This window comes from Maniola jurtina, chromosome 27, assembly GCF_905333055.1.
Source record: "Maniola jurtina chromosome 27, ilManJurt1.1, whole genome shotgun sequence".
Classification (NCBI taxonomy): Eukaryota; Metazoa; Arthropoda; class Insecta; order Lepidoptera; family Nymphalidae; genus Maniola; species Maniola jurtina.
In genome coordinates this window covers 2219291-2232037 of record NC_060055.1, presented here as the reverse complement: position 1 = coordinate 2232037, position 12747 = coordinate 2219291, and the positions used below count along the sequence as shown (strand labels likewise).

Here is a 12747-nt window from a genome sequence, read left to right as displayed (position 1 = left end):
CGGCAACAGAATTTTTAACTCTCTACCTATTTATTACCAGAGACAACTAGAGTGAATAGGAGAAAAGAGGACTGTAGTCCTATTGTCTCCTATTCACCTAGGCAGGTAGTCATAATGTATTAGGGCTACCTACGTTAAATGTACTAACATTTGACGCCTGCCAGTGACGTCGAAGCTTCTACGTTTTGTTACAAGTTCCCGAACTGTCGTGAACTGTGCTGTTCATGAGACAGTTGACACAAAGAGTATAGGTACCTAAATAATGACGAGCCCATTCTCAAAATGCATTAGGACTTCGTCTGTGGTGGCGTTTGCTGGCGCGCGTGTTATGACTTTTTGGAGTGTTTTTTGTTAGAAGTGGCCGGTTTTTGTGTTCTGCTGGTGTTTATTGGTGATGGACCCGACTCCGGAGAAGCGCTCTAAAGGGGCGCCGCGTATATGTCGGCGGGCGCCGGCACAGACGAAGTCCATACTTATACATATAGTTTCCCTAACTTGTAAATAACTACAAACTTGACATTGACTAATCAGTGTAAAGCCAGACGAGAGAAAAAAAAATGCATTAGTTGTATTTCTATAGCCGCTGTAACAACAAATAATTTCAAAATGACAGCCATGCAAATAAAAAAAAATTGAAAGTATAGTACACGACAGGTTCAAATGGCAATCGGACACGAAACGCCCCGCACACCCGCCCAGCCCCCGCGCTGATCTGATACGGGCGAGCGCGGGGGTGCGAGGCATCCCCTCGCCTCATACCCCGATTACCTGTTATATCTCAACCTGTTACGAACTATACATAGTGTCGTAATATGTATCTTGAACGATGGTACGGAACTCTACATGTGCGAGTCCGACTTGCACTTGACCGGTTTTTACCTTCTGCATGCAGATCCCTAAACCCCACGTCGATTTGATGAATTTATTAAAATTGAGATAGATTGCTTATCTCACTAATATTATAAAGGCGAAAGTTTGTATGTGTGTGTATGTTTGTTACTCCTTCACGCAAAAACTATTTGACGGATTTGGCTGAAATTTGGAATGGAGATTATTATAAAGGCGAAAGTTTGTATGTGTGTGTGTGTGTATGTTTGTTACTCCTTCACGCAAAAACTATTTGACGGATTTGGCTGTGGAATGGAAATAGATAATATCCTGGATTAGCACATAGACTACTTTTTATCTCGGAAAATCAAAGAGTTCTCACGGGAATCCCAAAAACCCTTAATCTACGCGGGCGAAGTCGCGGGCATCGGCTAGTCTCCTACATAAATTAATCGATATAATCGATATTGTATTGTTTCAACTCGATCAAGGTTCTAAAGATAATCGTCGATCATCATTTTTTGGTAGGTACGGGTACATCTTCTATTGTTTCAATGACCTTATGTCCTCATTTTCATCAGAGTACTAGCTGATGCCCGCGGCTTCGTCCTCGTGGATTTAGGTTATCCAAAATGCTGTGGAAACTCTTCGATTTTCCGGGATGAAAAGTAGCCTATGTGCTAATCCAGGATATTATCTATCTCCCATTCCAAATTTCAGCCAAATCAGTTAAGTAGCTTGTGAGTGAAGGAGTAACAAACATACACCCAAACTTTCGCTTAGTGTGAAGTGTGACTAGCGACCCGGTCCGGGTTCGCACGGGTAGCTTATTACAATTTACGTAGGGATCTCTAATATTTGGAAAATTAAAATGTGGCCTATGTCACTCAAGAATAATGTAGCTTTCTACTGGTGAAAGAATTTTCAAATCCGGTTCAGTAGTTCCAGAGATTACTTCCTACAAACAAACTTACAAACTTTACCTCTATAAATATAAGTATAGATAAATGACGCCCATGACTTAGTCCGCGTAGTTGTAGGTTTTTAAAAATCCCGTTTTTTTTTTTTGTAAATAAAGAATATTAGCCATGCTAACCATAACTAATACTCCCCTTTCCCCTCCAATTAAGCGTAAAGCTTGTGCCAGGAGTGGGTACGACAATAGTGCAACGGGTGGGGTTTGAACCGCCGCGCCGACCTTTCGGAATTCAGTCTGCTCCTCAACCGTTGAGCAATCGAGGCTCTTTGGTTTTGAGGATAAACAAACAATCAATACCGTTTTTTTTTTTAACATATATAATATTAGATCATTTTATTATGAAATTATTAATACTCGTCAATAATAATATAAATAGTAATTGTAGTAAGTAATTGCTAAAATCTGTTTTTTGTTGTTCAAAAATCTATGAGTTTTTTTTACTTTTTCATCTTCTAAAATAACAATTCAATCAAAATCAATAAATATTCATGAATAAACGAATAATTTATCACGTTGATGTGAGATGACTCTACAGATTTTAAATTGAATAGCTTTCTTATAAGATTCCTATCTAATATAAAAGCATTTCTCTTTTTTGTTCTCCATCTTCACATTCCATAAAAAAATATTTATGAATTACATATGAAAGAAATGCATTAAAAAATATATTATTATTCTCATCATGATTCTATGGTTTAACAGTTTTATCGTTCTACCAAATTGCAACTCTATTGCTATAATGGTAAAAATTACTTTCAGTTTTCTAATATTTGACCTACTTCCTTTTTTTACACCGCTTAGTCATTTGTATATAAATATTGTATTTTTCAAACCAATCGATATAACTCTTATTTGGTTTAAGAATAAAATAAACTCCAATACTTACACATCTCATTCATTTTGTTTTCAAAAAACTGCTCTTCAAATCATTTTCCCAAAAATTTTCAATGTCAAAAAGTTTCTTATTAAAAGTCACTTTATTATCCTTACTCAAAATACAATGAATGATTAACTAATTTGCAATTCGTAATATTTCATTCATAACTAACAAACACACATTTCTATGAACGTACACGTATATTTCACTTTCTATAGTTCATTGACACTTCATAAGTCGTATGAATTGCTAAGTATGGGTTATCAAGAACTTAGGCACTAAAGTACTTCCTTGCATAACACCTTATAAAAAACACAAGACATTTAATTTCCTTAAAAACTCGCGCGCACGTCCTATAGCCCGTGGGCGGAACAACAATATGACGTGGTCGCCCTGGTACTCACTACTAACGATCAAATAAAACGTTTCACTACATTAACTATCATACTGTTCATGATACACCCAATCCAATGCTTGCTTTAAACCAACTTCTTTCAACTAAGCGTACACTTAACCATCAATGATTACGTAGTTTGAAAAATTTACCGTACGTTGGAAAGGAAAAGTGGGCGAAGTAGAGGGGTGAAAAAGGGAGGACCCGGCCCAGACGCATTGACTGTACTAACTACTATGGCATATTTTACCGTAAGATCATACAATGGACGTTTTGTTTCGAAACTATTTTGTCTTGTCGCCTGAACTTTGTCGCGACAAGACAAGATACCATTTTGAAATGGAATTACATACAAATGTAGCAAATACTAGATGATTCCTGCGAGTTCATCCGGGTGGATTTAGGTTTTTCCGAACTCTGATATTTAGGGTTCAATATCTCAAGAGAAAACAAGTGTATATTAAAAATCTATAACACCCCCGACAAGTGAAGGTTACAGTAACTAGGAAAGAACTGATAACTTTCAAACGGGTGAACCGATTTTTTTGGATTATAGCTAAGAACACCCTCGATCAAGTCACCTTTCAAACAAAAATAAACTAAATTAAAATCGGTTCATTAGTTTAGGAGCTACGATGCAACAGACAGATACACAGATACACACGTCAAACTTATAACAACCCTCTTTTTGGGTCGGGGGTTAAAAAAGGGACTCTTCGAGTGCGAATCGGACTCGGACCGGTTTTTTCAGGATAAAAAGATATCGCAGGATACAAGCTATTTCTGTAGCCTTGCGTAAAATCTGTATAACGGATGGGTTATGATTCGTGACAGACTGACAGACACTAGCTATTTTTAATATTTTTCATTGTAAGTGGTGTACTAACTATAATTTTTAGAGTGACGTATCTCAAAAGGAAAAATGGAACCTAGGATCACTTTGTTGTGTGTCTGTCCGTCTGTCGTGTCTATCAAGAAACCTGTTGACCTACAACGATGAAATTTGGCAGGTAGGTAGGTAGGCCTTATAGCACAAGTAAAGGAAAACATCCGAAAACCGCAGTGGTTACATCACAAAAAAAAAATGAAAATGTGTTTCAATTTTCAAACTAAGATAACTATACCAAGTGTGTATCCTATGAAAGGGCTTTACTGTACATTCTAATACAGATTTTTATTTATTTTTATGCATAATAGTTTTTGATTTATCGTGCAAAATGTCGGAAAAAATACCCAAGTACGGAACCCTCGGTGCGCGAGTCCGACTCGCACTTGGCCGGTTATTTATCCCGAAAAATCGCACCGCATTAATTCGTGGGCTTCATCTAAAGAAGTAGTAAGGTACTTATAGGAACATTTTTTTTTCAAAAGACAAAATCAAAAGTGTGTTTTATGCTAACCGTACGTTGGTCTTTGGTATGTTTTGTTGATGTTGGCGCGTGCCACATTGGAAGTGTTGATTAGTTCAAAGCAGATGCTACTTTTTTGGTGTTACCTCGTGTTTTTTCTGTTAACGATACGAGTTTATTGCTTCGGGTCGAATGTTAATTAGGTACCTACTTTCGACAGTTAAAACGTAAAAGAATTTTAGGTTTATGTAAACACAAGTGTAAATTTAAAATTTATAACACCCCCGACAAGTAAAGGTTACAGTAATTAGAAAAGAGCTGATAACTTTCAAACGGTAAAATCGATTTTCTTGGATTATAGCTAAGAACACTCTCGATCAAGCCACCTTTCAAACAAAAAAAACTAAATTAAAATCGGTTCATTGGTTTAGGAGCTACGATGCCACAGACAGATACACAGATACACACGTCAAACTTATAACACCCCTCTTTTTGGGTCGGGGGTTAAAAACAATGTGCATAGCAACGATGTGGCAACGATCTGTTAGGTGGAGCTGTGTGATGCTTATAAGAACAGATAATTACCCCTTTTATTTGTTAATAGATGATGCCCGCGACTTCGTCCGCGTGGATTTAGGTTTTTTAAAATGCCACGGGAACTCTTTGATTTTCCCGCGTACAAGTTGCATAGGTATGTCAATTTTTGGGACGCAAGCTACCTCAGTGCTTTTCATGTAAATCTGTTGAACGGATAAAACTTTAAGAATCCCATCTAACTCTTTGGTTTTCCAGGATAAAAAGCCTGTGTCCTTCCCCAGGATGTAAGCTAACTCTGTACCATCAAAATCAGCCAATTTGTTGGCCCGTGAAACGCTAGCAAACGGACAAACAGACAGACACACTTTCGCATTTATAATATTAGTACGGACGGATAGAGAGGTGTATGATGATTCAAAAGATGATAATAATCAAGCCCTCGGATGCTGACAGTACTGTGGTAACTGTATTCAATGGCCGGATACGTTACAATGGGCAATTACAGGGTTATGTCATAGTTATTGTTTCGTTCGTAAAGATCTAGATCTTCCGAATAGTCGGAAAACAGGAAGTGAGGGAATTGAGATGTTTAAAATCTAGTTAGTTCGTATTGTAAGCTATGATAGCCTAGTAGTTAGAACGTCCGCTTCCTAATCCTAATTTTGTACTAACTATAACGTAACAACATATCTATGGTATAATAATTGTTTAATAAGATATTGTTATAATTGCCGATATAGGTGTTTTAGATAACCAAGTATCTTAAGTAAGTAGGCATCATTGTTAAAATTGTTTAGTAAGAAAAATCAAAGGCAATCGTTGATGTTTAGTAATTCACATTTAACATGCACTTATTCAATACCTAAATTATTTATTAAATTGATTAAAATCATGAAAATCAAACAAAATTAGGAACTCTACAAAAGTAGGTAAAGTTATTAAGTATTAAAAAAACATTAATGTAAAGTTATTCCAAAACCACAAATAAAAAAAAATTAAAATCTATACCTTCGTATCCAGCGAAAGAATCTATTCGCACCTTTCTTCCCATTAGGTTTCTTCTTCTTCCCCATTGCGTCCAAAAACCATGGATCTCAAAACTTAAAAAAAAAACTATTGTCTACGTTCTTAGAGTTTGAACATGGAACATGACACGTTCCAACACTTCACTTGGTTCTTAATTTAAATGTGGAATAGCACTGGGTTTATATTTGGAACGCTGTCTCTGGCCGATACAGGACTCTATGCTTAGCTCTATAAAAAAGACAATAAATCCTTCTCGCTAACAACTTAAAAAGTATCTAAACTAGTTCTATATTTAAAATTTTCCACTCAAGTTTTAAAAAAAAACAAATAAACACGCACTACACCTATTTAAAGTTTAAAATTACATATTTACAAGTTAATCACAAGCAAGCGGGGTAGGAAATCAAAATCAAACCAAAAATATTAATTGCGGTTTGTAAATTAATTTAATTGTTTTTTTTTTTAATATTTACCGAGAAAAGTCCAAACGTTTGGCACTTAAAATCCGTCTTACAATTATGTTTTTTTAATAATAAGCACAGAAAAATTCCAAACTGTGTCCATGCTCCATAGATTTAAAAAAAATCTAGAATTTAATTAAAAAAGTAAAACCGTTCCGTTCAGAAATGCGCGACGCGATGCGCACGCGTCGAGACTGGCGCGTGGCCACGTTCAAATTTAGAATTCGAAAAAAAAAACCCTGCATTGAAATGCAGCGGGTGTTGGTGTATTTATTTTCGTTTTGTGTCTACGAAATGAAAATACATGCGTGATTATTTATGTGGAGACAGTTGTAATGTGTAATTTTAATGTTTATTTTTATTATTATGACCAACGAAGTTATTAATGCATGATATATTCAGTTAGTTATAATATATTTTAAGGAGATTTGCAGAAGAACAAAAGCGACCGACAAAGCTCAAAGGATCAGCAAGCTGAAGTGGCAGTGGGCAGGTCATGTCTGTCGCAGAACCAACGGCCGATTGGGCAGATGTGTTCTGGAGTGGAGACCGCGTGCCGGTAACCACAGTGTGGGACGACCTCCAGCCCGCTGGACCGATGATCTGAAGAAGGTGAAGGTGAGGTGGGAAGGTGGATGAGGAATGCGGAGGACCGTGTTTGGTGGCGCGCTCTTGGAAAGGCCTATGTCCAGTAGTGGATGCATACAGGCTGATGGAATGGAATGGTCTTCATGTTGACAGATATCTCATTTCTAAGATTTAGTTTAGTACGGTCACATTATGACACTCACTACCGCTATCAGCGACAAAATAGCGAAAATCAAGTATCTTCAAAAACGGATCGGCAATTGCAGATCCAGCGTACTTATATTAACCACAAGTTCACGGCTTTCGGATTTATTCCATTACTTGTGCTATAAGACCTTATAAGGCCAAATTTCGTAATTCTATAGGTTTTCTTGATAGACACGACAGACGGACAGACAGACACAGACAGACAGACAACAAAGTAATCCTATAAGGGTTCCGTTGTTCCTTTTGAAGTACGGAACCCAAAAAAAATATAAAGAAACATTGAACACAAACTTGCACAGATAAAAATCAGCAATAAAAACTATAGACAACTACAAACTTTGACAATTCGAGTAGCCCATTCTTCAAACGCTTTATTCAGCTGACGTAACAGCCAAAATCGGCAACCCGCCAAGACAGTCACGCAATCGACAACACGACATTTCCAAGGCATGAGGAAATACAAAAATACTGGCTTCCCTCATAATTGGGCCGATATAACCTGTGATCTTCGTGAAATATTGCCGCCATTTATAACGGTCGACTCTATATCACAGATTAAAAATGGCGTATTAATTATGATCCTATTTGTCACAGTGTAAATTAATGTCCGACTTGTGTTGGTGTTAGCTGGCGGGCGTACTCTGCCTTTTTGGAGTGTTAAAGCGCTCTAAGGGGGTGCCGTGCGTGTGTCAGCGAGCGCCGGCACAGACGGGGTCCATACTTGTATAGTTTCCCCTAACTTGTTACAAATAACTACAAACTTGACATTGGCTAATCTTTGTAAAGCCAGACGAGAGAGAAAAAAAAATGTCCATTAATTTTTTTTTATAAGTAATTTATTCGATTCCTTTTTGAATAACCTATTTTTTTAAATATTTAAATGCTGGGTTGGATTTAGTTACACAGGTACTTTATTTCACGTGTTACAAGATTCTTACAACAAGTGATCGCTTTTTGATTTCTTACAATAAATATTTTTTTCATGAAAGCAAAGCTTAGTTTAATTCTAACAATTGAATATAAATAAGTTGCAAAGTAGTTTTTAAAAGAGTAAACACAATTCCCCGGTCACTGATTAAAATATTTTAAATATTATATACTTTCATTTTTTTATTAGAAACCATAGATTAGATTATCTATATCCTACTATATGATGCGTGCGACTTCGTCCACGTATATTTTTAAAAATCCCGTAGGGTCTTTGATTTTCTGGGATAAGAAGTAGCCTACGCCATTTTCAAGTCTCAGAGTATTTAACCATAAACAATCGTTTGTGACATATGGGTAGTGATATAGTTACTAACTCTCTCTCTCTCTCGTCTGGCTTTACAAAGATTAGCCAATGTCAAGTTTGTTGTTATTTGTAACAAGTTAGTTAAACTATACAAGTATGGACCCCGTCTGTGCCGTCGCTCGCCGATATACGCACGGCACGCCCTTAGAGCGCTTTCCAGTCAGTTTTAACAAAAAAAAAAACACTCCAAAAAGGCAGAGCACGCCCGCCAGCTAACACCAACACAGACGAAGTCCTTACTAACTGTACATACTTGTAGAAAAGTAACATACAAAACTTGAAAGACGAGAGTAAAAGTAAAAATAAAAGCATAACCTTTGAATCACGTTGTTTGTTTTGAGGAATGTAAAGGGATGTTGAATCATCGTTCAGCAGCTGTTCTTATAAACTTTGTTACGGGTTTCACCGATGCTTTTAACTTTTTTAGAATATAAGAGACTAGGGGATGCCCGCGGCTTCACCCGCGTGTATTTCGGTTTTTTAATCCCATAGGAACTCTTTGATTTTCCGGGATAAAAAGTAGCCTATGTCCTTCCCCGGGATGTATCCCAAGTCTGTACCAAATTTCATTAAAATCGGTTCAGCGGTTGGGCTGTGAAAACGTAGCAGACAGACAGACAGACAGACAGACAGACATACTTTCGCATTTATAATATTAGTATAGATAAAGCATAAAACACTTGTTCAACTGGGCGTAATGCGTGTACCTAATTCCTAATTTAGTTTTTAAGTTTAACCAGTTTTAGTAAATAGGAGATTTAGTAAATCAAAAAAGCCACATTATGAGAGCAAAGCGAATAAAAATCTCGCTATTTTTTTCCGCAAAATGAATTTAAATCCGGTGCGGAAGTAATTCCGGAGTGCGCGCGCTTCGCTTAGAACTACATAAGTTCTATAGTTCACAGATTTTGCGGGGGGAAAACAAGGACGGTGATGCTCGCTAGCTCTAACACTTGCAATCATATAGAGAAGCCCGCACTGCGAATCAAAATTCGTGGAAATAGATCTCAGCCTAAGAGTTTAGGGCTTTGGGCTGTGCTTTGGGTGTGACTCAGTCAGTGAGGACTTTTCCTTTTACGTATTTAGAATTAAGATAAGTTAATAACAAGTTCCTGAAAGAGAACGAGACAGCGTTATACCGCCTGTCATAAAGTTGTCTCGTTTTAACTGAAACTTAAGTCAAAGTCAAAATGCGCTTTATAGATTTCGACCTTAGAAGCTTATATTTTGCTCAGAGGTTCCGTATGTAGACATATTATATTACGAGCCAAAAGGGACACGGGTAAAAAAGCCACAGCCTAAATAATAATCTTAGCGCACCGCGAGAGGACACAGATAATAAAAAGCCACAGCCTAAACATTATAAACCATAAACACACCGTATGTCAATCAAGCACGAGCGAGAGTCCCGTAACGACAGCGTGCTTAGCGGTAACTAACTGGACGTGTGAAAACACTGACTTTCAGGAACGGGTGTTATTAACTTATTATTTATAGAAATATTGAAGACGTATGTATATGCAAAATATTTGATAAAATAATCCCTGTAAAACTGGTGGTTCCTCTGGTGCTGCAAATATTCATAGGTGGCGGTAATCACTTAACCGGGTGAAGCGTCTGTTCTTTTTTTTTTAATTATACACACTAGCGCTTGGCTGCAATCAGACCTGCTAGCAAGTGATGATGCAGCCTAAGATGGAGCGCGCTTGCCTAGAAGTTGCCTATTCACACTTGACTTGAAGGTACCCATATTAAAAGTGGGAGGGAAAACTGATGCCGGAAGAGCGTTCCATATCCTAGCGGTTCGGATTAGAAACGAGGAAGCATATCGCTTCGTACGTGTTCGAGGAATTTCGACTACGTACGGATGCAGACTTGACGATGCCTGGCAGTACGATGGTAGAAAGGTGAAGGAGGAACCAGGTCAAAGAGTTCTTGTGCACACTCTCCGAAATATATCCTGTAGAATACCGATAGATTGGCAACTTTGCGCCGATGTTCCAAACTTTGGAGTTTAGTATTAATCAGTGCTTCGTCACCAATGAGTCTTCTAGCCCGGCGATCCACCGAATTGTTCGCAATTTATATGTAAAAAAAATTGGCAGTTAGACTGCCAACAGAAGTGAAATCTCAAAACTGATAAAGAAAATTGGAGCCGTTAGGTGTTCCGGCTACCGAAAGCTTACTAGTTGACACTTCCATTAAAAATGAAGCCTTAATAGGAACAAATTTTAAAAAGCTAATAAAATTAGCATGTCGGTGACGTGACCTTGAAGTTTTTACCCATTCCCCCGAACGCGCCTAAAGAAGTTTCACTTCAAATATTGCTAAAAAAAACTTTTATCTGTTAATTTCACACATACTTATGCGATGATTCAAAGATGTCGTCGTCTCTTTCTGTAGAAGTTGGCAGTGGTTTATGTATCGCATTAATTCTGAGTGACGAAATGTGGCGGATATTAAATTGTATATCTTGACTCAGATCATTGCATCTGACGTATAAATACTCCCTTCAATGGCGTTCCCACTAGATTTTAACATGAGGTTATTCAAGGGGCAAATCAACAAACTCCTGGAAAGTTGGCACGCATTGGTGGTTCCTCTGGTAGTGCAAGTTAAAAAAAGATTATTAGCCATGCTAATCATGACTAATATTCCCCTTTCCCCTCCAACTAAGCGCAAAGCTGTGTTAGGAGTAGGTACGACAATAGTGCAACGGGTGGGGTTTGAACCGCCGACCTTTCGGAATTCAGTCCGCTCCTCAACTGTTGAGCTATTGAGGCTCTTTTTGTTCAGATACAAGTTAGCCCTTGACAGCAATCTCACCTGATGGTAACTGGTAAGTGATGATGCAGTCTAAGATAGAAGCGGGCTCACCTGGAAGGCGCATGGCATAATAAAAACTTTAATAATCCTTTGGTCTCTACACGGCATTGTACCGGAATGCTAAATTGCTTGGCGGCACGGCTATGCCGGTCGGGTGGTAACTAACTAGCCATGGCCGAAGCCTCCTACCAGTCCAGAGCAGATATTTAGAAATTATATAATTCCAAACTTATAACTAGAGACCTGTGACACGCGGACGGACAGACAGACAGACAGCAGAGTGTCATTACTAAGGCTCCGTTTTTACCCTTTGGGTAGCGAATTCTAAAAACGAATAAAATTAGTATTTCGGTGATGGTGATGACGATGTGATTATTTCATATTTATTTTTTTAACTTTTGGAACTGTAAATCTTAATATACTTAGATACCTATAATTGTCATAATAAAATCTAATAATTGTAATTCGTGTGATAGTGTATAAAATGATTATTGTAATACATTGGAATAAAGGCTTTATTTTTTTTTCGGTGGCGCGATCTTGAAGTTGCTAACCATCTCAAAATCACCCAACGCGCCTAAAGAAGTTGTCCTTTCAATAAATAGTTGCAATATAAAGACAGGGTTAAATCAAAGCAAAGTTCAGATTAACTGAAATTTAGTGAATCCTTCGCATCCACGCTACATCCGTCTAAAAATACCACATCTGAGCGAGATGTTAGTTTTATTGTGAGCATAAATTAAGTGGAAGGAAATCTCTAAGTCCGTTTCACTTTGTTTTGAGACGAGTACAGAATTAATACACGTTTACTGTATGTACAAGACTTGTTAGATTTGTTTTTAGGGTTCCGTAATTCCGTACCACAAAAGGAAAAAATTAACCCTTTATAGGATCACTCTGTTGTCTGTTGTGTCTGTCAAGAAAAACCTATAGGGTACTTCCCGTTGACCTAAAATCATGAATTTTGGCAGGTAGGTACCTAGGTGTTATAGCAAAGGTAAAGCAAAAAATCCGAAAACTGTGAGTTCGTGGTTATATCACACAAAAAAAAAATTTATGTGTTCACGAAAAAATAACAAGTTTATTATATCACATGTAGATAGTGCTGTCAGTAATTGACTTGCAGTGCTGCACATAAAAGTGTTATATTATCATCTTGTACTACGGTACGGAATCCTTCGTGAGTGAGTCCGACTCGCACTTGACCGGGTTTCAACAGGGATAATTCTTTGGTAGGTTACCAACTAGCCAAAGAGTTTTCTAAGAATTTTAAAGCCTAAATCCACGCGGACGAAGTCGCGAGCAACTTCTATAGTTCATAGAAAAAGTTATAGTTATAGACACCTGCAATGCACCAAGAATCTAAGATTACCAACTAAGG

General features: G+C 37.6%; 1 protein-coding gene across 3 annotated transcripts in view; it reads right to left on the bottom strand.

The window, feature by feature from the left end:
- The window catches only part of LOC123878977, a 40265-nt gene extending 30275 nt beyond the window's left edge, over nt 1-9990 (bottom strand). The window contains exons 1-2 of one of the 3 annotated variants that reach the window (XM_045926386.1): nt 9920-9990; nt 5973-6218 (exon numbers count right to left, since the gene is read on the bottom strand). In XM_045926386.1, coding sequence (XP_045782342.1) covers nt 5973-6037 — 65 coding nt within the window. In that variant the 5' untranslated portion in view covers nt 6038-6218; nt 9920-9990. Of the gene's footprint in view, nt 1-5972; nt 6428-6463; nt 6708-9919 lie in introns of those variants that run through there. The other 2 variants (XM_045926387.1, XM_045926385.1) reach the window with 2 other exon arrangements.
- Between the last annotated feature and the right edge of the window lie 2757 nt (nt 9991-12747).